The sequence below is a fragment of the Palaemon carinicauda genome, chromosome 40 (genome assembly GCF_036898095.1).
Source record: "Palaemon carinicauda isolate YSFRI2023 chromosome 40, ASM3689809v2, whole genome shotgun sequence".
Taxonomy (NCBI): Eukaryota; Metazoa; Arthropoda; class Malacostraca; order Decapoda; family Palaemonidae; genus Palaemon; species Palaemon carinicauda.
In genome coordinates this window covers 43,381,157-43,408,656 of record NC_090764.1, presented here as the reverse complement: position 1 = coordinate 43,408,656, position 27,500 = coordinate 43,381,157, and the positions used below count along the sequence as shown (strand labels likewise).

General features: G+C 33.0%; 1 protein-coding gene across 4 annotated transcripts in view; it reads right to left on the bottom strand.

Moving 5' to 3' along the window:
* The window catches only part of LOC137631740 (dynein heavy chain, cytoplasmic-like), a 138,073-nt gene that overhangs the window by 68,376 nt on the left and 42,197 nt on the right, over positions 1 to 27,500 (bottom strand). For all 4 annotated transcript variants that reach the window (XM_068363647.1, XM_068363648.1, XM_068363649.1 and 1 more), the window contains 14 exons: positions 16,577 to 16,648; positions 16,178 to 16,261; positions 13,809 to 13,988; positions 13,102 to 13,254; positions 11,816 to 11,968; positions 11,107 to 11,315; positions 10,355 to 10,556; positions 7,538 to 8,817; positions 6,963 to 7,130; positions 6,608 to 6,773; positions 5,484 to 5,714; positions 5,059 to 5,205; positions 1,868 to 2,150; positions 1,476 to 1,609 (listed from right to left, as the gene is read on the bottom strand). In XM_068363647.1, coding sequence (XP_068219748.1) covers positions 1,476 to 1,609; positions 1,868 to 2,150; positions 5,059 to 5,205; positions 5,484 to 5,714; positions 6,608 to 6,773; positions 6,963 to 7,130; positions 7,538 to 8,817; positions 10,355 to 10,556; positions 11,107 to 11,315; positions 11,816 to 11,968; positions 13,102 to 13,254; positions 13,809 to 13,988; positions 16,178 to 16,261; positions 16,577 to 16,648 — 3,462 coding nt within the window. The remainder of the gene's footprint in view (positions 1 to 1,475; positions 1,610 to 1,867; positions 2,151 to 5,058; positions 5,206 to 5,483; positions 5,715 to 6,607; positions 6,774 to 6,962; positions 7,131 to 7,537; positions 8,818 to 10,354; positions 10,557 to 11,106; positions 11,316 to 11,815; positions 11,969 to 13,101; positions 13,255 to 13,808; positions 13,989 to 16,177; positions 16,262 to 16,576; positions 16,649 to 27,500) is intronic.

Sequence of the window (27,500 nt, the reverse complement as noted above, 5' to 3'; positions counted from 1 at the left end):
CATACTTACAATTAAGAAATATTTGATTTGTCTCTTCTTCAATTGCACTAAAATTTGCTTATTGAGTGTCTTTAAAGATTTTTGATGATCAATTACATTCGGAAGAAATTTTTTAATTCTTTGATTCAAACTTTTTTGAGTATTATTTTCCTGTAAGGTCTTCAGCAGCTGATTCCCAGCTTAATTTATTGGACAAAATCTTGTGGTCTATTAATCTCTTATTCCTGATCTGGATATCAATCTCAGGCACTGTTGTTCAGTTACAGCAAATCTTTATGCATGTTGAATAAGATTTTTCATAATTCTGACAACCCATTGCGTTCAAGATCTTCACAGATTGTAACACCCTGTACGTATTACTAGATATGCAGATAGTGCTAACTGTCTTGCTTCTCAATCATAAGGCTTAATAATACACAGTATTCTTCAAGTTTCATTCTAGCTGTGACCAGATAGTGGAATGATCTTCCTAATTGGGTAGTCAAACTGGTGGAACTTCATTAGTTCAAACATCCAGCATATGTTTTGGTTGAACAGGCTGACATGATTCTGTCTTTTTAGTTTATATATGACATCTTTATTTCAATGTTGTTACTGATCTTAAGGTGTCTTATATTTTCTACTATTACTTGTCACATACACACACACACATATATATATATATATATACATATATATATATATATATACATATATATATACATATATATATATATATATATATATATATATATACATATATATATATACATATATATATATATATATATATATATATATATATATATATATATATATATATATATATATATATATATATATTTCCTTATTTTTTATCCTCAATGGGCTATTACAGTATTCCTTGTTGGAGCCCTATAGTTTATAGCATCCTGTTTTTCTAACATGGGATGTAATACTAGTAGTAGTAATCATCATCTGTAGAGTGCTGGAAGAGATATTGGCTTTCAGGTACCAGATATCATGCAGCATGAATTGTTAAGCTCAGGATCTCTCTTGTGAGCATAGCATAATCTAGCCCATACTAGCAAGCAATAAACGACGGTACATTAGCTTAGTGCTAGAGCTGTTGTTTTCTGTGTTTTGGGATATGCTACCCAGCTAGATTGTATGTTTGCCCAAAAGATTGTTTTGTTGTTGCAACTTATTTAACTTTCCTTACATGTTTTACAGAAAACAATGTTCAGTCTAGCGTGACAGCCAGGTAGACAGGGAAGTCATCATAGTTTTCTTTTATTGTTCCATAGGATGTCCAATTTTCTATTTGCCTGGTGGTTACTCAGATGGAAAGTACACCCGTAAAGCTTTCACTAGATTGGTATTAAGAGTTTTGTTTGTAGTACTCTGTAGGATGCTCCAGGGCAACTAAGTTTCCTTTCGATTGTTTTAAATGTACAAGATTGTGTAGCATTACGCAAACAAAGGACCAGTATTGGTATAGAGCCCACAACACTTACCTGACAAAGACCTACAAAGATACGGCCCATGGCTTGGAAATCAAATGTCTCATCACAGTTGAATACCAAGACAAAACGTCCAAGTTGATTACCAAGTGCCTTAACAGACTCTGTCTTGCCAGTACCAGCAGGACCTAGAATATAAAATATAACAAAAATCTTAAAACAAGATTGCACAATTTCATAAAAACTTTAATCTCACACACCTGTAACAAAATGTCTGACTAAAAACTTTCAAATAACAACGCAATAAATGTCCCTTGCAGCAAAATTACATATTTTTGAAAGAAAATTGCAATGTTTTGGAGAACATATAACCTAACCAAAATGTTTTAGAGCCTTCACATCCTAAGGTAAGGCTCAATATACAAAGAAAAAGGAATGTTCCTTACCGAAGGGTGAGCCTCCAAGTCTTGCTTCAAGAGCCTGCGTCATGGTCAAGTAGCAACGATCAGTAAGAGGTGTCTGAACAAGTTTGTCTTGTACGCCTAAGTACTCAAAGCCATAGTTGAACTTAGCATTTGCCATGTGAATACTGAGCTGCTTCAAAGGATCACTCTGCTTGGGATCAAAATAGAAGCGCATTTGTCGCAGCCATGCAAAGGATTTGGGGCTGTTGATACCATTCTTGATCAGGTTGCGAGTGACTGTTCTCTTGTGTACAAACTCATTGATCTGAAAATAAAAGGCATAGCCATTTTTAGTTAATTCTAAGCAAATATATTCACAAGATATAGAAATTTGTCTACAGTTACCAAGAACTATTTCTGCATCCAGATAATCTTCATAAAAATATGCAATAGTGTAAGCAACCAAGCCAGAGTTTATTACCTAGTTATTTTGTTTAACTGCATCAAAAAAATAATGTATAAATAAAATAATGTCAGCCACCAATTATTTTTTAAACTAAAATTATTTATTTCAGTAATCACAATTAATTCCTGTGGTATTCATTCTTTAAATGAAAGCTCACCAATGAATAACAGAAATTCAAATTTGGAAAAGGTGTCAAGCACTGTTTCATCTCTTAAATATGCAGTGGGAATATCAGTTACATATGCTGTATAGTGCTGTCCCCATCCACTGCAATCTTAATTTATCACTTTTTATGCATCAATATTATGGGAAAGTAATGAACTATTCAAATTCCTATATAATTAAAATTGATTATGTAAGTAATTAGTGACTACAATTGGAAACTACCTACATTTGTTCATGCTACAATTTATATTCCTAATACTAGATTCCAATGAAAATTATTTATCTTGATAGTTACCTTGCTGCCCCTACAGAACCAAGGCCTAACTCCAATAACTGAAATTTTGTTCAAATAATACTGAATAGCTCTTATTGGACAAACAACTTATTTTCTACTGAAATACTTCACCCTTTTTCAAAAAAGGCATATGAAAAAATTGAGACAAACTCTTATCCTTTCAACCATTTTATGGCTCTGACAAAAGACAACAGGGACAAATCATCTTGTGTTCCCCGAAGGTTTTTTGACAGGTAGAATATGTAGCCCATCTATGTGTATCACAAGCTAATGCCAACAGGAAAAGGGTTTTATCCATGAAATCTTACATTTGGGCCTTTTAAATACTGTAAAACCTTAATAAAATTACAGAAAATTTACTCTACAACCGGTGGCATTTCAATACTCAACAATATGATTTCAATACAACCACTATAACAAATAAAAGGGATAGTTCTAATCCCTGATGCTTGAGCACAGACTTAAGCATGGGTCCAGATTTCTTTACGCCACTTATCATAAAAAATGAACAGTAGAAAATTTAATTCTTAGCTTTGCACCAGTAAAAATTAAAAATGAATATCCCATTGTCTTCGCCCAATCCTGTAGCAAAGCATCCACAGACCTTGCTTGAGGGCCTAAACTAGCAAACAATCAGTATCTCCCTTCTCCACTGATGATGTTAAACATGTCTGTCACTGAATTTCCTTCAAACCTTCCATATGTTCTGATTACTCTATGGATAAAGGGACAATTCCAGTCAGTAATATTGGTTCTCCTTGCTTAATTTATCTGTTTATATATTCTGATTCCCTGGAAGGCAATGAAGCATCAGAGAAATAGCCTCCTTTCTGTTTATCACAACAGTACCAGAGTGAAATGAAAGTTCTTGACTTTGTGATTCCTTATTTCTCAATGTATACTAAATCTGTTAAGTTGTCTGAATGTATTGAAATAAACTTTCTTTTCACAAAATTCCCCTATTGAATCAGTGCTTCAAACACAGATAGTAATTATAGGCATTTTACGTGCATTTGTGACCCTATAACTAACCAAGCTCCAGACAGAGGAAGACTTTTTCAAAGTAGTTCCCCATCCTGTAAAAGAAGTATGAATTTCCTAATCTGTCACAATACTAGTCATGATGAAATTTAAATCTCTGAAAAATGCCTTACTCCCAAAAATATTCCTCCATTTGTGTTCAGAAAGAACTTTTGCTTTCTTAAATTCTTTACAAGAAACGAAAACCCTACATCTTTTCTCCAGCAGATAATCCCAGAAAGGAACTAAAGCTACAGTTATTCCTAAATATAGGACCGAGAATTAATCCAAATAGACTGTTGAAATTGATTATTTACATCCTAATCGAATTCCAGAATGTTGTTGAGATCTAATCAATCGTCTATGTAAAGTAGCACTCTTGTTCCCAACAGATGCAACCTCTTTACCAATGTATCCATCCCTTTTGTGAATTCTTCAGGATCAGTTATAAAAGGAAAGACTAAACACTGACCTGAAACAACCTGAAGTACTCTCATGAAACTTGGTGAACAGGAGAAGGAAATTAAGTTGTTTAACACAGATTGAAAACTGCCAATCTTTCTTTTGAACCTCCACCAGAACTGATGATGGTGTCTCCATGGAAAACCTACCTAAAACTATGAACCTGTTGAGTCTAGAATCATTTTGAACTGGTCTCTAACCATCCTGTAGCTTTTTATATCAGGAATGCCTAATTTCAAAATCCCAGAGAAGATATTTTAACCTCTTCAATTGTATATTTCAATAGCACAGACATTTTCTCTTGCGTAACTTCAGTTCCTCTATACATGTTGGAATAAACCAAAAGATTTTGGCAAATTGATTTTCAGGGAATGTAATTTTTATATTAGTTGGTAGCCATACCTTAACACCTAGTTTTCACAAAATTGTTGTGTCTTTTGTTTACCTTGGCAACTCTTCCATCCATTAGAAGTAGAAGACTTTCTCTGAACATTCATATAGTTATCTTGCACTTCCCATAAAAACATCTATTATTACTTCTATTCCTACTCTTGATTTTGTGAATGAGTGAGAATACAGGAAACTGATGAGAAAGTGACTGTCAGTATGTAGGCTGGACTTGTGTAACAATGCTCGAGTATCTACAGAAGGGAGGCCTTTTACAAACGGAAATCTTTATTTTGATGTAGAAATCGATATTTGAACAGTTTCAAGTGCAAAAGCAATATGAACACCAAGGGAGTTTTATAAAAATAACATATATTTGCTTTAACTTCTCTATGCAATCAACATTTTCCTTGCACAACTACTTCGCTAGATACTAACCAAGTGTTCCAACTTCTTACGTCGAAGAGGAGGCTGTTCTTGCAAAACTGAATCTGCCAAGATATTCAATGTTGCTTCTACCTGTGAAAGGGTTTGTTTGAGAGGTCCAAGGTCACCATTACTAGCAGCAGACAGTCCGGCATCAACCTTTGGTGAAATAAAAAAAAAAAAAAAAAAAAGATAATTTCAGTTGTAATTTGGGTAAACCTCATCAGTGGGTAAGTCATAAACATACCACCATTTTACATCATAAAACACCTTATTTCCCTAATATCTAAAAATCAATTTGAAATATTAAACGTGTCAACAAAAGATTACGACATTACAGTGAACTTTAATATTTTTATTAAATATACATTAAACTTTCACAAAGAACTAACCTAAACCTCTAACTTAATAAGGAAACCAAAGACTTTGCAACATACCTCTTCACTCCATGAAATCTGTGCAGCTAGGACCACCAATTGAGCTTGATACTTATCAGACCACTGAAGATAACTAGGTGTATCTATAGGACCATGCTTAAACTGCTTTATGTCTGAAACAGCTGATGCCAGGTTCTGGGCCAAGGTCATTCGCATTTCGTATTCCACCTGAGAGAGCCACTCATTGATCTTGGGGTAATCAACCGTAGATACTACTTTGTTGAAGCGTACCTGAGTTAAAGTAAAAAGAAAAAAAGTCACACAAACATACCTTTCCAGTCCTGAAAAATACTTTTCTACCAGAATAAAAGAAATTCACTACTACAAAAAGATCCATACTTAATTCTTTCATAAGCCTTTCAAAAACTCAAAATAAATCACTTTAGAGGCACAAAATATACTCCACTAAAATATGTAAAGTAACACTGGTCTTGTAGTCATCCAATTGTAGTAGTTTTTTATTTCTATTTTTTATGAAATTGTCTCGCATTTGCCATTTTCCAAATTCTGCTTTCTTTTGCATGGATGCTGAGCTTATCCAATGTTGTGAGGGGCTCCCATAGCATTTCTCTGCTTTTGGGACCAGTAGTAATTTGTATGTGGACCAAATGGTACATCCAGATTATTTAGACAGCTTCAGATGCTGCACTGGACTTTGCCAATGTGTGTGGGCTTAATGATTAAGACAGAATAAAATATTGGGAATTTTAGGAATACAGTTTACCAAAAAGTTTTTATATGTAGAGATATATCAGCAATGTGGCCAAGAGATAAATCAAAATAAATATTGCAAATATCATTATTAAAATGTTTTTTTAATTGTGTATATGGTTTAGAAGATAAATCCTGATGTCTATAACAGAACAGAAATCTCATGGTGGGGCAAGGAAGTTTCCTCTGGCTGAGGATGAATGAATAGCAATCCCTACCTCTGGAAATTGAATTTAGAATTTTCTTATGTTAACATTTTACTTGCCATTTAAAAATGAATTACAAGTACTCATTTGAATGGCCAAAGACTACAAATCTATTGATAAGGCAGGTAAAATTTTCCAATAATTACAGATTTTCCTAAGAGTAAGGTGAACTTCCAAATGTTTGCCTGCTGATCATAAGTCACTCACCTCTTCACCTTCACGTGATGCCATACCAGTGACGACAGTGTCATTCTCATCCAGAATGATGGCATTAACACCAGCAAACATCTTCTTGAAGTGCTTCTGCAATCGGGGAATATTCTTGCTGTTGCCGATGATCTCTAGCAAATCTTCATCTCCAACAAAGTAAAACCTGGAATAAACCAAAAATAGTGTGGTCCAAAAAGTCTTTGTATTTCCCTCTTTAATTTCTTTATATTTCAAAGTATTAAGCCAGGAAATGTTTTGGAACAGTTTTAGTCAAAAATAAATAAATGGAATGAAAAAGAAAAAGTATTGATAATCATATTTCAGTTGAAGTATCAATTCCAATTTTCATTACCTGGGGAAGGAAGATCTCTCTCGTTCCAAGTACTCGCCAAGAGCCTTCTGGATCTTGCCTAGGAGATCAGCCAAACGCTCTAGGGATCGCTGCACACCTTGGATGTTAAGAACATCCATAACCATTGGAGATTTGCTTACCTTCTTCATCAAAGTCAAGAATTCTGTGCTGTAATCAAAGAAATAAATTTGAAGTTCAAGCTTAAAAAACCAGAAATATGCTAAAAAAAAAAATAATTTATTTATATATAAGTGTAACCTTTCATACTGCTATGCAAACAATTGTATAATACCCTTCAGCAGGCCTACATAAATTCCACAAAAGCCTAATTTTTTACCCTTTGGTATCAATCTGTACAAATCTTAAGATCTAACCTACTTGAATGCTAAAACACACATATCTGACTTGAAGGTAATGTCATATAATTCACTTCTACTACATATTCAAATATCAGGATTTAACACAAGTAGCCTATCCAAAACTTCTGTGACTCCAATGAGATACCAACATAACATTTCTTATTACACCAATGGATATTTGTTCTCTTTTTCACTACATTCAAGTAACAATCTCACCTGATACTTCCAAAGCGTGAGGTCTCTACCGGTAACAGTGCTTTGATGTCTGATGATCCAGAGAAGATACCTTCCAAGTAGACCCAACGGCGTTGGACGTCAATCCAAACATCAAATAGCGAATTGATTCTGTTCAGTTTCTCCTCCCAAGTTAAAGCTTCCTCCTCAAACTCTCTGTAATATGGAGACAGCTTCATTGCTGCCACTGAATTGATATGCTCTTTCACCTTGTTAAAGAGATCATCCCATCCACGGATCAACTTGCACTTGTTCTGATAGTTGATCAGATCCAACTCATAGTTCTGCCAAGATTCACGAACTTGTTTCAAGAACTCCTCAAGAGCCATTTCTCCCTGAGCTGTGATGATGACATTCTTGATAACAGCTTCATTCTTCTGTAGATCAACATCCCAGACCTGGCCCAGTGTCAAGTCATTGAGGATCCAATTGACATGTAGCTGTCTCATCAAGGTCTTCCAGTGACGTTCCTTAAGAGCATCGCTCTTCAGTTCCACAATGGTCATGTTGACCTTGGTGTAGCCTTGAAGTAGCCTCTTCACAAACTCATAACTGGAGTACTGACGTAACCGAGCAGGAAGGTCCTTCAGCTGAGTCAACAGTTGGTCCAAGTGAGCACGTAATTTCCGTGGCTGTACCGAAAGCCATGGCTTCTCTTTCAATTCGTCTATCTGCTCCCAGATCTTTGCAAGTTCAGCCCAAACTCCCTTCAAATCCTGAAGTTCTTCAAATGCAACTGTCATTCTGTCCTCTGAAGTATTGAGTGCTCCTGGTTCTTGTAATTCAAGGGCTTCTTTAGCTTTAGCGACGTTGTCACGATCATCCTTCAGTCTAGTGAACTTGCTCTCATACAGCTGAAGTTGCTGCAAAGCCTCATCTGGACGCACATGACCTTCCACTGGTTTTCCTTTTTCCCAGTCCTGAAGGAAGTCATTTGTACGAGACTCAACTGCCTTGTCTTCCGCAACAATCTTCAACTGCAGTGATGCCACCTGAGTCTGTATGCTGGAATCCTTACGACGGATGATCTCATTGAAAGCTCCCCATTCTCCTTCTATATTATCCACATGTAACCACTGATTGGGAAACTGGAATCTCTGGCGTTCAAGAATTCGCTGACCTTCTTTGTACATTTCTACATGTTTCTCCCAAGACTTCATCTTTCGCTTCAGTGACTGTACATATGTAATGAGAGTGACTGCATCAGAAGTACTGGCTGCATCTATACTTTGTTGTTCCAGTTCACTACGGCTCTTGGACACCTTAAAAAAAAAAATAATAAATTTTAACTATAAAAAGTCTAAATTTCTCACTAATATATATCCTTTGGCAAGCTATGTAGAAAGAACTAATGTATGGCAATTTACTTTGTTTGGAATAAAAAAATATTTAATCAAAGAACCAAAGTTTAAAAGCTTGTCAACCCAGACAAACAAAAATTAATCACTATAGTCTAAGAAAGTTACATACAGTACATGGTTTCATGATAAAAGAAATCTTTCAAATGTAGATATAAAAGAAAATACCATACTGTTTTAAAAAATCTAACTTTTGGAAGAAATTTTCATTTCAGTATTTATCAAGAGTTCACGAACTGTTCATTCATTAATGGAAAGGTTTGACAAAATAAAAAAAAATAAAATATCAACTCTCTTGATGAAATGTAAAATCTTTTGTTCCAGCTGGGAGGAGATACTGGTAAACAGAGTTAAGTGCTGAATACCACATTACCCTGGTAAAAGGAACAGTGGTAGGCATACTCATCAAAAATAAATTACGTTGATCATGTCTTTTAATAAATAAAAATTTCTCCAAAGAAATCTTACCTTTGACTCAAATTTGGTAAAGTTAAACAATTATCTAAACATCCCCATCAGTATCATGCCTGAATGAGGATCGACACTAATAATGATATCCTAAATTCAATTCTAGACAGTATCTTAGAATCAAAGTTTAAGTAACTTAAGACCATAAACTAAAATGCTAACCTAACTGTTCAATTCCTTAATCTAAACCAGTTAGCTAAAATTTCCAGCAGATAATTAACTACCATAAATGAGGTTAATCCCCATTACAGGAACATTCATGTTATGTACTTTTAAAGATAATAACAGAACCTGCTTGTGCAGTAGAGAATAAAATATTTTAACTTCTCAGAAACTGAAAACCTCTCGAATATATTGGTATCCAAACTCCATCTAATTGGATTTTGAGCTGGACACACTTTGATAAAGAGACCTAACCCTATCTCTCAAACATTACTACAATTCAAATCCAACTCAACATATTGCAACACCAAAGTAAACACAGATCTATAACCTTACCTAATTTAATTTGACTCTTCTTGACCCACTGCACTTAACCCTATGTTCCCCACAAGTGACTAAATGACTTAAAGTGTCATAATCTCTCCCAAAAAGGAACTAGACTTTTATAATTCACTGGGGAAACATTAAAGAATGACCAGTATATAAATGAAGAAATTCTAATTAAATTTCTAAATTACTGATAATTCTTACCAAACTCCTCATATGTTTTACAACTAATATATCATCCTTGTGTGTGATCAAGTATGTGAAATTTACTGGTGCTATGGCAATACTTTCAAATTAAAAACTACATTTACCTAAACACTTCTAACAGAAATTAGCCTGAAACTTTTGACAACATAAGAAATTAAACTGCTACATGAAAAATACACTTCACCACTGCAAAGCATAATAAATTTACAGTCAACATTTGAAATTAAATTGTTTCAATTTAGAGAGATAAACGAAAAAAAAAAGATATTTAATATACCTGAGCATGGAACTGTGTCATCTCCTGGCCAAGTAGCTGTCCAAATTTGCTTAGGACATCTTTGTGCCATGAATCATACTTCAGAGATACTTTGCTTTGGACTTTGTTGTAGTCCACAACGATTGGACCAAAGCTGCACCTGGTATCAGATGTATCAAATGTGGTCCTGCACTGCTTGATATCTTGAAGCAGCTTCATCCACCTAGTTAAAAAAAAAGTTTAAATAAAATACTTTCAGCAAAACATTAGTCTGGCTATACAATGAAACACCATAATTCAGATTACAGTACGTGATGTTTTTCAAGAAAGATATTTGTATCGACAAAAAATTTGTCACCCAAAACATTTGACACGATATATTTCCAAATAAAAGAAAATGGTAAAATAAAGAAAAATGTAGTCCAAACTTAGACCATTCTAGATGGTATTTAGGTCTGTACTACAAAATTAATATATTAAAAAAAAAACACTTTACCTACTTTGGCTAAAAGGGTGGTTCATTATACCAATAGCTATCTTTCACTAAATTCACAAACCTTCCATGCTTACAATGCAAATAAATTAAACCTAGTCATTTTGTTCTTCTGTCATCAAAACCTTAACACAATTTGTATGAACCTTTAGAAATTATATTCCTGTACTGTAATACCTTTGATTCATATACTTTATTAGATTTTTTTTATAAAAGGTGAGCTTACTTGTGTACTCTATTTACATGATCAAAATTCAATAAAAAATGACTTAATACTTACTTAGCAACATCTTCACCCAGCTGCCCATAAAGGTTGTCTGGTTGCAGATCCCAAAGAGCTTGATATTGTAACCACTCTTGGACATAGTTTGAGACTTCAAATATCACCATGTCAACAGCATCATACGCATCTTTAAGGTAGTCGTGATCATTGGGGAGTTTCACTAGCAAGTTTCTATAAACCTCAGCTGTTGGTCGATCTAATCCAACCTACAGAATACAGCAAATATCATTAAAGAATATTCAATAGGAGCCAAATTTTCTGTCAATATTACTGTACACAGAAGTAATTTATAAATGTCTTCCTCATAAATCTCAATGTTACCATTCATCTTTTAAATACTGAAGTTATTGAAAATATCAGGGAGAACCACTATGGATAAATTGCATTTTTACTTTCTTTGGCACATCTTATACTAAAAATTTATGTACTTATTTCAACAGGGGCCCCACTGAGGGAAAAGAGAAGGGTTTCATACATAAGATGAGTTTTAAAAATAGTTAAGCAAATTGATATACTGTGCTATATCAAAAAATAATTTGATACAGTATAACCTTAAACAAGATAATTAAAAATTAAAAATCTACTTTTCTCTCAGCAATATTTCTGTTCTATTAAATACAATTTCAATATTTCTATTTATGGGGAACAATGAAAACTGATACACAGTGATTGTATCTTGCAACTTTCAAATAAGTACAGCCCTTACCTGATATCTGGTACTCTGAATACGAATCTGACTGGTGACAATAGCTTGCCAACTGAAAAACTGCTGCATGATCTGATATCGAGCCTCTTCCATATTGGGATGCATGTACATTGTCTGATTGGTTATGCGGACTTCCTGCACCACTTGGTTGATCTGAAGATGAATATTAGTGAATAATAAAATCAGCAATCATATGACCCTTCCACAATATACAAAATATTGCATCCTTTAAACCTAGAATTCTTAATGTATACTTTTTTCCTTGATGATTAAAACTCTCATTCTGACCCAGCACTCTCATATTTATGAGTTTTTCTTCAACAATGTCTTCTCAACCATTCAACTAGAATAAGAAACTTTGAATATCTAGTCCAAACTTTTAATTGTTCTTAATTACATTCACTCACTGTTTGTATTTCATGCAAATTAATACAGGAAACTTAAGGTGTAATAAAAAAAAGATATGTAATCTATAACTGGAAGTGTTCGTGTGGGAACACCCGAAAATTTATGCCGAAATTCAAGCCAAAATTTTTTCGAAAATTTCGGCCGAAATTCGAGCCAAAAATGTTTTCGAAAATTTTGGTCGATTTTCGGACTGAAAATTTTTTCGAAAATTTCGGCCCGAAAATTTTTTCGAAAATTTCGGCCCGAACACTTTTCTCAAACCAATTTTTTAATTTACTGAAAATAAAACCTTTTATATATATTCACATCACAATTCATTATGATTACAGTTTAAAGACTAGTTATTCAGTCTCCCTTCTCCTCAACTACAAAAATGATTTATACAAATACTACTGTTTTCTCAAAGAAATGCGACTGGCTCAAAACATTTAGTCAGACTAAGAAAGTTGGGTAATGCCTGAAATTTTATGAAATTGTATTTTACAATCATATTCTAATTAAATGGTTCTCATCAGCATTTTATCAATACAAAAATATTTAGTCTTAAAAAAACTTGGGCACCAATTAAAATATATTTTAGCATTTAAGAAAAAATATGTTTGAACTTCTTACTATTCAATTATCATTCCAATGAACAAATTTTTCACATACTTCACATATATCAAAGTAATTCTTCATTATTTATTAGTTAATTCTCATGGAAACTTCATTCACTCCAGTAGTAGAATTGTTTGAGGCAGATTCCTCCTCTTCCTCATTAATCAGGTTCATCTAAGGACATCATTTTACTGAAGCATCAGGAAAGCCCTTTTTTTAGTATAACTTTACAGTAATTTTCATAATAAATAATACATATCACCTAAGCATTCATGAAATACCTTAGGCTCCCCTCCAGGTTTGTGAGTTGGCTTGTCAGGAGTGTCTGTGTCCATTGGGATGTCAACATCTTCATCTTTCTGTCTCTGACCCTGAAGTGCTGAAGTCCATGCTTGGATACCAGCTTGAAGACGACCAGCCAGTTTCTTCTCAACCTATTTAGAAATAAATAACGTAAACAATCATTGAAACTACCTTAAAGACTGCTGAATAAGATAACGACAACAACAACACGCAGTCACGAATGTTTTCGTATTTCATTCTCAAAGATTTGTGAAGATTATACTATTAACATTTGCTGTAAATGTACAGTAAGTATTCTAATATGATTTTATACACTTTTATTCTTATTTATTGTACATTAACATGATTTATGTACTTTCAATGCTTTTTAAGTGATATGACTTCAGTATATGTGGTGAACTTACATAAGTCGAATAAAATGGTTTAAATGTTTTTATTTTTCCATATATTATTTTTGACAAACAACGAATAACTGAAAACAACCTAAGTCAAAACGACGTAACCCAAGGTATAGCTGTACTGTATATATGATAAAAAATATTGTATTTTTGTTTTATAATTCAATCCATTGGCTTAAGTTTCCCTGCCAATACTGCTTCTGAAAGTCTTCTAAAATTACCCTAGTTACATCTAAAAAATTAATTTCTATCTGAAACTTTATAATTTCTTCTAAAACTTGACTTACCTGTTCATCTAATCGTTGCACCCAAATGTGAAGGTTAGAGTACTGATGTAGAGATAAATCATCCACTGCTTTCTGAATTTTATTAAGAATCTCAGCAAATGTCGAATGAGAGTACTGGCAGACATCTAATGACCTCACATCAACATCAAGCTGTTCCTCCAAGACTAAGAGATCGTCAACCTAATTTTCAAAGAAAAACTTATTACAGTAAACATTTTATGGTATGAAACTATATCATGTACAGTATATTTCATAACTAGAAAGTTGCATACAAATTTCTAGTTGCTAATTCACATTTGATTTCTTCCATATCATTATTATAATTGGAAGTCAAGTTGTGACCCTACTGTAGTTAGAAAACCAGAATGTGACATGCCTAAGGTACTCAATACGGAATGAAACCCAGTGTGGAAAAGAAATACAGTAAAAGGTTAAACATAAACTATAAGAAAATATAACAGAAGAATATGAAATGCAAAACGGGTGGTATCTTATATTAAATTTGCTATGAGGATTCTTGAATTCAAGCCAATTTTAAGCTTGGATTATATTATAATCATTATTACTAGCCAAGCTTAATCCATAATTGCAAAAGAACAATGACACAAATGCAAAAGCTGCAACCACAAAGCAATACAGCATAGAAAATAGATGGGCAAGTAAACAAGAGAAAAACTCATTCAATAGCAAGATAAATAACAATTTTAACGAGATAAATAAGGTATAAACTATGTAATGAGGCACCTTTAAAATTGCACAAAAGAAAAGTATTTGTTTCAAATATGAACTTCCAACATTCCACAGAATTGACTATTTGGTCACATTCAAAATTAAATTTCTCGAATACTGTACTGTGTAATACTGAGCTTGATGAAGAGGGAAAGTTTATTACAATTAACTACATAACTAGTTTTACACAACAATTGGCATCGTCTGGGAAGATCAAGATGCAAAGGATGGTCAGAATTAGTAACGATCTTATAAAGCATGTACAGCGGTAATAGAACGATAGAGCTCAATATTCGTATCCAGAACAGGAATAAGGAATATAATATAACGCAAGTATTTGACAAAAAATTAAAAAAGACTAAAGAAATATAAAACAAAGTTTTATTTAAAAATTAAGATGAGAGTCCACTGCTGAAGAAGAGACGGGAGAACAATATTGAAAACATGACAAGGTAAAGTGAATAAAAGATTTCCTCAAGATAAAAGAACTCCAAATATCTTGCTACTCCCAATAAACTAGTTTTCTGTAGAATCTATGATTTAAGATATGTTTATTAAGATATAAGATATGTTTATCAACAGTGAATTTGCAGTCAATCATCACACCTAGAATTTTTAATGAGCTGCATGTAATTTAAGAAAAAAAAAAAAAAAAACACTTGACATTATAAAAGACCAGGGTGGGGAGGACTCAGTGTCCTAGATCTACTTACAACCATATTGTTCAAACTTGCTGCAAATGTTTTTATGTTGAACAGGGTGACATAGCAAACGTTTTTATGTTGAACAGGCTGACATGCCTTTTTATAGTTTATATATGAAATCTTTTTTAATGTTATTACTGTTTTTAAAATATTTTATCTTAATTATTCACATTACTACTCATATCATTACTTATTTCCTTTCCTCACTGGGGTGATTTTCCCTGTTGGAGACCTTAGGCTTATAGCATCCTGCTTTTCCAGCTAAGTTTGTAGCTTAGCTAATAATAATAATAATAATAATAATAATAATAAGTATCATCGAAAGAACAAAAAAATGTCTATTTGAAGAGTTTGAAGAGTAAAATGAAATGTACCCAAGCTTAAATTTTTTACCATAGAGTGCTACAGGTGGCAAGTCAAACCATAACATACTTAGAGGGGAATGCAATTGGAGTAAGTGTGTGAGAATTATTTTTATTTTCTTTTATGCTAGACATCTAATTTAGAGCTCTTCACCAAGGAAAGACAGGTGAATCTCGGGTAAGATTCTTGGAAATAATAAATATTTTGTTTTACTGCAATATAAAAATCATATTTGCTAAGTTAACCCTTTTACCCCCAAAAGGACGTACCGGTACATTTCACAAAACTCATCCCTTTACCCCCATGGACATACTGGTACGTCCTTGCAAAAAACTGCTATTCAAATTTTTTTTGCATATTTTTGATAATTTTTTGAGAAACTTCAGGCATTTTCCAAGAGAATGAGACCAACCTGACCTCTCTATGATAAAATTAAGGCTGTTAGAGCAATTTAAAAAAAATATACTGCAAAATGTGCTTGGAAAAAATAACCCCAGGGGGTTAAGGGTTGGAAATTTCCAAATAGCCTGGGGGTAAAAGGGTTAAAATATCAATAATTTCACAAACACTAACCTTCTCTTGGAAGTTGAAGATGCATTCTGCAAGGCGCTGTACATAGGGGTCCAATTTGTAAGACTCCCAAACTAATGACATACCCTGAAAATTCAGAGCAAATTTGTTACGCTTCAAAAGGAAAATGAATTGCAAACATTTGAACTAAAGCAAATTGACAAAAGCATTAACAAAAAAACTTTTCAATCAAAATTTATTCACACCAAAAAAAAAAAGAAAAAGTTTAAATTGAACTCACAACAGGAAAGCAAACAAATTTCTTGAAAAAAAAACAAATGAATATATGGTCGATCAAAAAATTTACTCGCCCTACTTTGGTCAAATAATTTCTTTATATCATAAAATATATCAGACACTACATAATGCCTATAAATCTTTTATAGTTATTATGGAACTTACCTCAGACAGAAGTCCCTGTACCTCTTTTCGCATACCAGCAACTAGCAGCAAAATATTGGTCTTATCCTCCATCTGTAAGTTATAAGATATAATTAATAAAAATCTGATACAAGGAATAGTCTAAGTACAGCTTTCAAAATTAGGAAATTGCTTCTTTGCTAAAACATCAGTTTCAAAATAAATAAAATCTTAGTGCTATATTCTTGTATAAATAATGCATACCACACACTATAAGTTCATTTCTATTTTTTCACACTACAGTTCCTTATGAAATATCTGTAGCTGACATCCAAGTTGTAATTTGTCAAAAAATAGTTAATGATAAAACCAAATTGTTTATCTTTCTTAAGCTCACTCTCATTAGACTTAGGTACGATATAATATTTTGAAACCGACTTTCAATCTAACATTAGAATATATTTTAATTCAACAACTAAAACAAGTCTGCATGATAATACATGGGCAAACTTTCTTCACTATAGTCAACTAATTAACATTCACCCTTCTCAAGTTTGACTTCTGTACTTGTTAATTAAGGTTTTCCAAATCTTTAAAAAAAAATTATAACATTCATGAACATTGAGATATTACATGCCATTGCTGTAAAATAATACGAGGAGGAGGAGGAGGAGGAGGAGGAGGAGGAGGAGGAGGAGGAGGAGGAGGAGGAGGAGGAGGAGGAGGAGGAGAGAGAGAGAGAGAGAGTTACAAAAACTCTTACTTCACTCCATATGCAGCATTAGGGTACTGGACATACACATTTTCCTCTTCCCACTAGAGATTATCTAAAAGCAATGTTCTAAAATAAATACATTCTGGTAAACTCAGAAAGTTATGTATTTAGTACTCCTTCGTGCAGTGATTAATTTAATATTCATTCTATTATAGCGTGATAATTTGGATTCTGGTGGTAATCCACAATTCATAGGATTGTCAATGAGAAAGGAAACTTAAGATAAAACCATAATATTCCAGAAAATTGTGAATGTTAATACTACTGGCAATGTGCCATAAATTGCATCATATGTGCAGAAAATCATGACTGCATCTTGAAGCATAACAATAATAGTGCCTAGGTATCAGTAGATTTTGCAGACTCGTTACAAGCCTGGAACTGTTCCCCACTAAATAGTTATCTGAATTACACAAAAATACACAAATCATGATTGGTAAAGGTTTGAAAATGCAATACGCATCTTAGGATTAATGAAATGGACAATGCATCTTCATGTACCAAATTTCACATTAGCTGCAATAACTTACAAAATATTTCTGCTACATGAATTGCTAAATACTACTTGGACAATCCAATTAAACATATACTGAACATACAAAATGTATTGTATTCAAGGAAAAATGTATGTTGTACTGTATACCTTATATATTTAGTGAAAGGGCATGAAAAATAAATATGAATGTTACATCCATAACGTGTTTATAATGTATGAACAGAGACTATGTGAATAACTTTTTTAAATATAAAAATAAGACTCGCCTATCTAGATGGATAAGATAGAGTTTCTTTTAATATAACATATCAATATAAAAACCTGCTGGATCCCTTAAAACTAATGGTGAAAACTGTATTGTATGTGATGAAAAGAAAAATTAACAAAAATACTCCAGTAAAAATAAAATTAATCAACAGGACAGACAATCAAATGTTAGCTGAATTCCTCATGGAAGTGGGGAATTATGAAATTATCTCTACAGGCACCTTTTTACTATATTGCCGTGCAAAACTGGATGCTGTTAGGGAAGCCTAAATATGTGCAATACATTCTTTTTCACAAACAATGGTTATTTGTTTCTGAGTTTGAAGAAAAGATGTTTGTGTGACCACCAATGAAAAAAACCATGAGGAATGACATATCTAAACAATACTTAAAAATTAGGTAAATTTCGAAGGCAAAGCTGACATAGCCTTAACTAGACTATGGCTATCAGCTGGACTTGGTCATTTGTTAAGCACTTAAAACTCTGGGATTTCCAATCTTTTGCATAGTTGTTTGAAAAGTACTACTTTCCCATTCTTGGAAAATACTGTACAGTAAGGATTTAAATATGCCATATTAAAATGGTATTCAGCTTTATGCTGATGGGCCTAATTATGAAATTTATATATAAAAAAGTAAAATATTTCTATTACTATTTTGTACAATTTCTTATACATTTAGAGTGCATGTGTAAAAGTATCAATACAGCACTGAATTGTGATGAAACATAAGCTTATTGATACTGTACATGCATACAAACAACAAACAAGATTAAGGGAACATTGACAACTATACCCAGTCCTGTACTAGATTATTTTATTATGAATGTACAGTACCTCAATTCAAACAAAAATTACCATCAAACAGTATCAAGATGAAACCCAATCATAGCATGTATCTTTGGCTTACATCACAGCAAAAATTTAAATGTAGGAAATGTTTAGAATTTTCAAATTTGCTATCTCCCAGATCTACATACATTAGGAGCAATACAAGTATAACCTCTAAAAAATTACAATAACCTCATATCTCTATTATACTAAAACTTAATTACTGTACTGATAAAAACATTGAAGGTGAGCCCTGCTCCTCCTTAATCCAAAGTAAAAGCCATATCTCTATATAATCAGAACACAAAAAACCACATAGATCAATATCTATTTGATTATATTCTTGTTGGTGATATCTTTACATCCTTGCTACCACTTACATTCCTTGTAATTCCTTTGCATACCTGCAATTTTATAAAATAGTTGTTTCTTCTATTGTTTTTGCTCTCATCTCATGTTTCCTTTTATTGCTTTATTTTCTTAAACTTACATAACTGCATGGGAAAGCCCTGCTTTATATGACTGATTTTTTTACTTTCTCAAGTCTTTTGGAACTATTTTCTACATACCAAAATTGATAATCTTGATATATGCATTTAAATGAAGGCATCCATCAACCTGTACATGGACAAGGGACACCTAAATCTGTCAAATCATATGCCGTGCAACTTATCATTAACCTATTCATTAGTCATTCATGAATCCTACAAACTCCATTCCCAAATACCAACCTCACTTATGCTTTTACCTTACTCCCAAGGTGTCCATACATGATTTCAGCTTTAAATGTTTCCTCAAACTTTTTAATCTATTCAGTAATTCATGTTCTTATATACACGTTTAAAAATGCCTTTAAATATCTACGTAGTATGATGTCACATGATGCAAGATGTAACAAAGAAATTGAAAAAAGAATACGAATAGCAAAAAATGCTTTCTATTGTCTGAAAATCTTATTGACAAACACAAGGATAGGGATTCAGACAAAAGTTAGAGCAATGAAAACCTATATACGGTAAACACTTACTTATGGCTCTGAGACATGGACATTAAACAAGAACTTGAAAAATAGAATAAAAGCAACTTAATCATGATTGTTCAGAAGAATGTTGATTATCCCATGAACAGAGTAACATTTGAGGAGGTACTGAGAAGAGTGAATCAGAAGAGACCACTTCTACAAGTGTTAACGGGTAGATGGAACTTCTGGAACAGGTAATAAGAAAAGATCAAACTATTGTGCTTCATAGGGAAGATTGGGGGAGAAAAGCAAGAGGTCGGGAATGGAAAAAGTTTCTGGAAAGCTTACTGGAGGATGTAAATGAGAATGAAACAGTAGGACAATTTATACATAAGAGATAGAGACAGGAACAGGTGGAGGCAATTGACAGCCCACGTTCAGGACTTGGCACCTAGATAGATAGAACACAAAAACTAGTGGCTGAGATCAACAAGCTTTTGCTTCTAACCCTTGGAGAATATAATTAAGGAATGTAAATTAAAAGAAACTTAAGAAAACAAAGATACTGCAAGCATAGACTGAATCAAAACAAACTGAATAGTGTTGGAAAACATCTTTTTTCAATCTCTGAACTAACATTACTATACTTCTTTCCAAATGATTAAAATCAAATGAAATCATAAAAAAATTGTACACTATACAAGACTACTATACTAGTAAATGAAGGTGTAAGTAAATGTAAATAAATATTCTTGGGTATAAGATGATCTTGAGATTGGTAAAAAATTAAGGTAAATTTCAACTAATTTATCTCATATCTGTAGAACAGTATAAGATGATTTCTACATTACAAAACTATCTGTGTAAAGGCTAGGTTTTGGTCAAGTAAATATGAAGCTATTAAAAAGGCTGTTTTACTTGCTGTATCCTTGGAATTTCAAAATAAACGAAATACCAAAGCGAATTCTATATCTTGTTTCTACTCGAAAACAATTGCTTTGTTTACTTTTCATTTACTTAACTATTTGCTTATAACAAGGGATTTTACTCTCAGATTTGTTTTTTATTATTTCCTTTACATTGCTAATTCAGTAGTGGTGATGCTACCTCTATTGAGGAAATTTAGTATAACATTTGGAGTCTAGTTTAATTGTTAATCATTATTATGAATGATTGCCTTTTTCATGCTTTGCTTAGATTTATCAATTCAGTGACAATTAATTGCAGGATTGTTAATATTTTCATAGTTTGCATGTGATTCTAAAAGTCAGTGTAAGAACTACCTACTTGCTTTGTTATTATTTATATTTACTGTATATTTAAATTATATATACTTTTTGTGTGGTTTACCTCTTCTATATTTTTGTATTGTGGTCATGCATCACTGTTTGCTACGCTGCAGCATAATTGTTGATGTAAGAGTCAAGGTGTGTCTTCCTGTGAAAAAACCTGTATCTATGCAACTTATACCCAAATAGCATTTTTATGTACATGATGTCCCCCTTGGCTTCTCACAGCCATAACTAGACATCATGTGAAATAAATTCAAAGCTAAAACGGATTAATTGTTATCTGGGAATGATGTCCGGAAATTTCAAAGTTTAAAATTAAGACATTGATATAAACAACAGGATTTTATTACTGAGGGTAATTACGGCATACACTGTTTGTAGTCTGTCATCACAATCACTTTCAATTGGATAGCACAGAAACATTCTTCTCCCAGTTTCACACACACTGTGTAAAACATTTAAAACTAGATGTTTCTGCAATCTAATTTTATATACAATTTGAAGATTAATTTCTCCAATAATTATAAATTGATACTTTCCTTAATGATAAAATTTTCTAACGGCTACATTGTCTCAATGTTAGATCATTTGTCCAATCTTTCAAAAACAGAAAGGTACTGTAAATTGGAAGTTCAATCCTTCCTCTGTTTCTACTTATTAATACTGTACCAATAGAGAAAGTGTGAGATTAAAGAAAAAAATTGAACTTAGGTCCTTCCTCTGTTCCTGTTTCTGTTTATTAACACCAATGGAGAAAGTGTAAGGATAAAGAAAAAAAATTATAGTTAAGCGCCTGTATAAATAACAAACCCAAAAAGCTCCCTATTTGTAGTTTTTTCCTTACCTTAAAAAAGGATGTAATTTCAAGATGGATATACTGAATACATACACTTTCTAAAGCTTTGTGAGCATGATTGTATGCGTGTGCATGAGTGTGCACGTTCACGTGTGTGCGTGTGCACGAGTGTGTGCATTCATGTGTGTACACTTTCAAATCAACCAAGAACTTTTACACACAAAGCAAAGTGAACTGTACCACAGACAATGGCTGAAATGACCAACAATTTTATTCCTCAATTATACCATACGAGAGTACCACCAGCTAATCCATACATGCTAAGTATGGACTAAACATACACACTCACTGATTCATGTATAAAAGGGAAATGTAAAATGACTAGTTATGATTAGAATCCCATGGAATACCCAGTTATTTTCTTTAAAAAAATAAGAGAGATTCAAGATAAATCAATTCTATCATCCACAACATGATTTAAAAATTTGTGTGCTTGCAGGTGCTTACAAGATAGTACACATGCTATCAGCCACTCCAAAGGTAGAGGATTGTGTATCAGTTTGTTCTCATTAATGAATGAATTATATAATTAAATTGCTAATATTCTCAAGAACCACTACCAAAACTTACTTTTCTTCTTTCAAGGTATCCTTTTTACACTGCTTTAATAACTTGTCATTTAATAAATACATGTAAAATTGGAGGGTAGTTAATTACATGCATAAGTAACAATTGGAATAACCTACAATAATTGCATATAGGACATTCTTGTAATTCAAGGGATCAGCAGCTGAAACCACATTGTACTGTATAATAATTTGCCCATATTAAAGAAAATTTTGTAATTATAAATACACTATAAAACAATACAATTTGCATCTTTAAATACCTTTCCATTCAAGCTATAGGAACTCTAAATAAAATCAAAACTAATCAAAGTCATGACTGCAAGATAAGTGGCAAAATGTTCACCTTGCATACCAAACTCAACGAACAGTTACACAAAAAAAATACACTTTTTGAGCCCTTGTTTCTATAATATTGCTCATTTGTTTCATTTGTTGTCGGCTACCCCCAAAAATTGGGGGAAGTGCCTTGGTAAATGTATGTATGTATGTATTATGTAGTTTCAGTAGGGCACTGAATTAAATATTTGGGCTAGCCCAAAAATGATTTGTTCAAAACATTTATATTGACTGTACATCGTGGCCTTTATTGTTCTCCAAGACTATCATTTTCATCCATAGCAAATGAGTACCTTATATGTACTACTTAAACAAATATTCATAAAAATATTTATTATACATTTTACCTTGGCTGACAACAGTCATTCTCCTCATTCTTTCACTAAACTTAATCACTAGCATATTACTGCTTGGTCATTTCCTCTCGAATATATATATATATGGTACTTATATTTTACATTGATAAGTATAAAAATTTTCCAAGTACAATACAGTATACGGTGAATAAGCCTTACAATGCTTAAAGACTGATTCAAACAGGATTGTTTTACACATACATTATTTCATATTTTCTATTCAGTAATAGAACCTTTTACTTAACTGTATAACCTAAAGAAATAAAAATTTTATAATAAAATATACTTCTATTCACTAAATTATTATCATCATTATTACAAGCTAAGCTATAACCCTAGTTGGAAAAGCAAGATGCTAAAAGTCCAAGGGCTCCAACAGGGGAAAAATAGTCTAGTGAGGAAAGGAAACAAAAAATAAACTACAAGAGAACTAAAAAAACAAAATAAAATATTTTAAAAATAGAAATAACATTAAATTATTTATCTCATCTATAAACTATAAAAACTTTAAAAAAACAAGAGGAAGAGAAATAAGATGGATTAGTGTGCCTGAGTGTACCCTCAAGCAAGAGAACTCTATTCCAAGAGAGTGGAAGGACATGGTACACAGGCTATGGCACAAACCAAGACTAGAAAACAATGGTTTGATTTTGGTGTGTCCTCCTAGAAGAGCTGCTCCCCATACCTAAGGTCTCTCTTCTAAACACTAGCTTCTTAATGCAACATTATCTTGGAGACATATAATGTTTTCTATCTACAATAAACTGTAGTCATACGGAAATAAATTTAGACTATGTAAAAGAAGGGTGAGAAATTAACTTTATGAAAAATCCTTTTGCTGATCAAAATATTAAATCAAAATTCACCTGAAAACCAAGAAAGATTGATTTCAGAACAGGGAAGTACCTGAATGTGTTCTCACCTTTAATCTGATTTTCAATTACGTAAAGTGGCCACAGCAGAAAATGAGAAGACTAGAAGGCTTCTTTGCTACTCCTATTTGATGTACTATACATATAGTGGAGCAATAATGTCTGTCATGGCATGAACCAGTTACAAGGGCTATACACATTGTACAGTAAGGGCAGCCACACTAAAATCCAAGGTAGTAGTTTCTATGGATATGGGAATGAAGGTCCTTTACACTACCCAAATATAAAAATTTTAACAAAATATAGGGAGAGAACTAAAATACCCTTATGCCATACATTCCATGCAGATACCAAGGGACCTAGAGATCTACACAATTCACACAAAATTAGACATCCTTTACATGATAAATTACAAAGATTGAATTACAACAACAATGGGCTCCAGTAACTACTTGGTCCTAAAATAAATTCTTGATAAAATTAAAGGAATTAGCTACTCCTTATGCTATGATCTCTTGACCTATTTTGTTCATGTGCATCAATTTTAAGATTTCTCATGAAAAAGACCAGCCCTTTTAGTCAAAGTTGAGATGGTTTTCTCACCACCACAAAACTTCATGGGAAGTAATTTAGTCCACTATTTCTACTCAATTCAGAAGCATTAGAAGTAATTTACGTCAAGTAATTATCACTTTTTTTTCTCTTAGGAAAATTTTACAAAATATGTAACATACCAATGGAAAGGACATTTAGTCAGTTATATGTTAATTAATGTTGTCAAATCCTATTTTGTATAATTTTAATGATAAGATAAGTTAATCCTATCTTGCAGAGTTTTAGTGCCAAGTTGAGTAAAATATCCAAAAGAGGGCCCAGGTATTGGGTACAAATTAATTTTGTTAAATGGTTCATACTAGCTCCTTTCAAATAGGCTCTTAGGACTCTCACTGGACACAGGATCATTTCCCCAGGATGAATACCCACATCATTTCAAAGCAGGGAGATAGAAATGCCTAGTTAATCCTTTAATCTTAAAAATAATTTCAGCTATAAATACAAGAAGGGAAACAGCAGCCGCTTATCCCTTTGACATAAGGAAGTTTTGTGCTGTTGCCCTTACAATTACAAAGTGTTATTGTCTTGACAGTTACAGTACTGTACTAGCTCTTTTGATTGAATGAAAGTCTTCAATACTTCTAGCAATTGTAAGCAGTTAATAGTATGTGTAGCCTCTTTTCAAGTCCATACCTTACAGGTATATCTCTTTTTAGAGTCAAGTCCCCATCTTGAAGTAGTGTAACAACCGTGACTCATCAAAGTTTTGGTTTACATAATGTTAGCCACCTATAAGATGTTCTTTACAATACCAACAACACAGACCATGTACTGTATCTAGGTCAGTAAAATGACGGAAAAGAGCTGTCAATGGAGCAGAAGTCCTGTCCCACAACTTCCTTGGGTGGAATTGGAGTGGCCTCATCTGATGATAAGCATGAAAGACAAATTTCTCTGGAGAAGGCATGGTCCCCTGAGCTCATCCATTTGTGAGCAGAAAGGCTTCCAACTAAGGTTGTAGCCTCGCAAGTAATAATAAAATAATGATGATAATAATCTGGGGCAACAGTAGGAGATCCTTGGAAAGAAAATCTAACCATGACATTTGAATGAGTTATAAAGTAGAGGTACAAGGAGTCACAGTAGTTATAATAATAATAGTGGAAGTAAGAGGGGAGATTCTTAACAAAGAGGCAGAGGAAGGATCAGAAGTTGAAGTCACAAGCACAAGCATAAGGGGAATGCTAGACAAGTGGAGTAATGGAACTGAGGAAGAGTGCTAGGTTTATGATATGTTACGTTGTCCAGAGCAAGACACTTGCTTCACAAAACGTAGTTCTGTACCAGTCATTCTGATCTGAAATATGCTTTGAAAGAGGAGAAATTTGTCTCCAGAGTAGTCCAAGGAACAGTTTATGTTGCCTCTCATTCAGCTTTGATGGAGGCTGATGTTGGCACAGCAAAAATAATGTATGTAAAACTTTGAAACAGCTATCTCAGCTATAACATGAAAGGATTAGATTGCATCAGACACAAATAGTTTCACTTCACAACTTACCATGTTTCTCATTTCTATCTAAAATTATTCAACATTTAATGTGGCAAAAAGAAGCATTGCCTACTACTATATTGGGAAGAGATGTAAGGCATTGAACAAAGGGAGCGGGGAAACCAAACGATGATAGTTAATCAGATATATTTACCAGTAATGCTATTTTAACCCTTTTGACAAGGCTTAGCATCCTTATTGCTTTCTCTCTTTAAGCTTATATTGCAAATATGTTGTCCCAGTCTCAGTAAGACTCCCACAATTCATCACTTATCTGTGATTGAACTCTTTTACTTTGACATGTATTAAACATAAAATGTGGGTAAATACAGGAGTTATGAAATCATAAAGCATTGAACCTAACAGAAAAATACCTTTTAGAAGAACCAGAGGAGACACTTGCAACACCGTCAATGAACTAAACAAGACAAAACAAGAAATACAACAGCCTATATATATATGAGAGAGAGAGAGAGAGAGAGAGAGAGAGAGAGAGAGAGAGAGAGAGAGAGAGAGAGGAGAGAGAGAGAGAGAGATTCAAAAGGTTACAACTTTGTGAGAGAGAGAGATTCAAAAGGTTACAACTTTGTGTGTGAGAGAGAGAGAGAGAGAGAGAGAGAGAGAGAGAGAGAGAGAGAGAGAGAGAGAGAGAGAGAGAGATTCAAAAGGTTACAACTTTGTGAGCTATATTGAAGACCCTTCATAACAAATACAATTTTACTGTGAATATTTTTCAACAGTAGAATTCAATATGACTAATTTACAGATAATGACAAATAGTTCCATGGAACTGTTCTGTGCAATGAGACCGCCATATAATACTATACGATAAATACTTCCTATATGTTTTCAGTTTAACTTCACTTTCATCAATATGTACTTTCAATGGAATGAAAATGAATTTATGGTTGATGCACTTTCCATTTCCAAAGCCTGATCCTAGTAAACTCGATATGCTTTATATTCAATCAATTCTGACACTTGCCACTCTGACACCAACACTGCTCCTTCAATCCAAAGTTAATATTTTGTACCCCATCCTCATGACACACACAGCCAAAAGATAACTTTCAATTCCCAGAAAATTATGTTATGCAAAGAATCTTGCAGGTGAGTTCAATATTCTGATTTTGTATTATCAAAAGATTTACAGTACAATGTGTTTTTAACATACAGAAGCATTTCAAGCATTTAAAAGTTGTAATACGTATGAAGCAGTTTTCTAGTCAGGGATGTGAATATGATTTTTAAT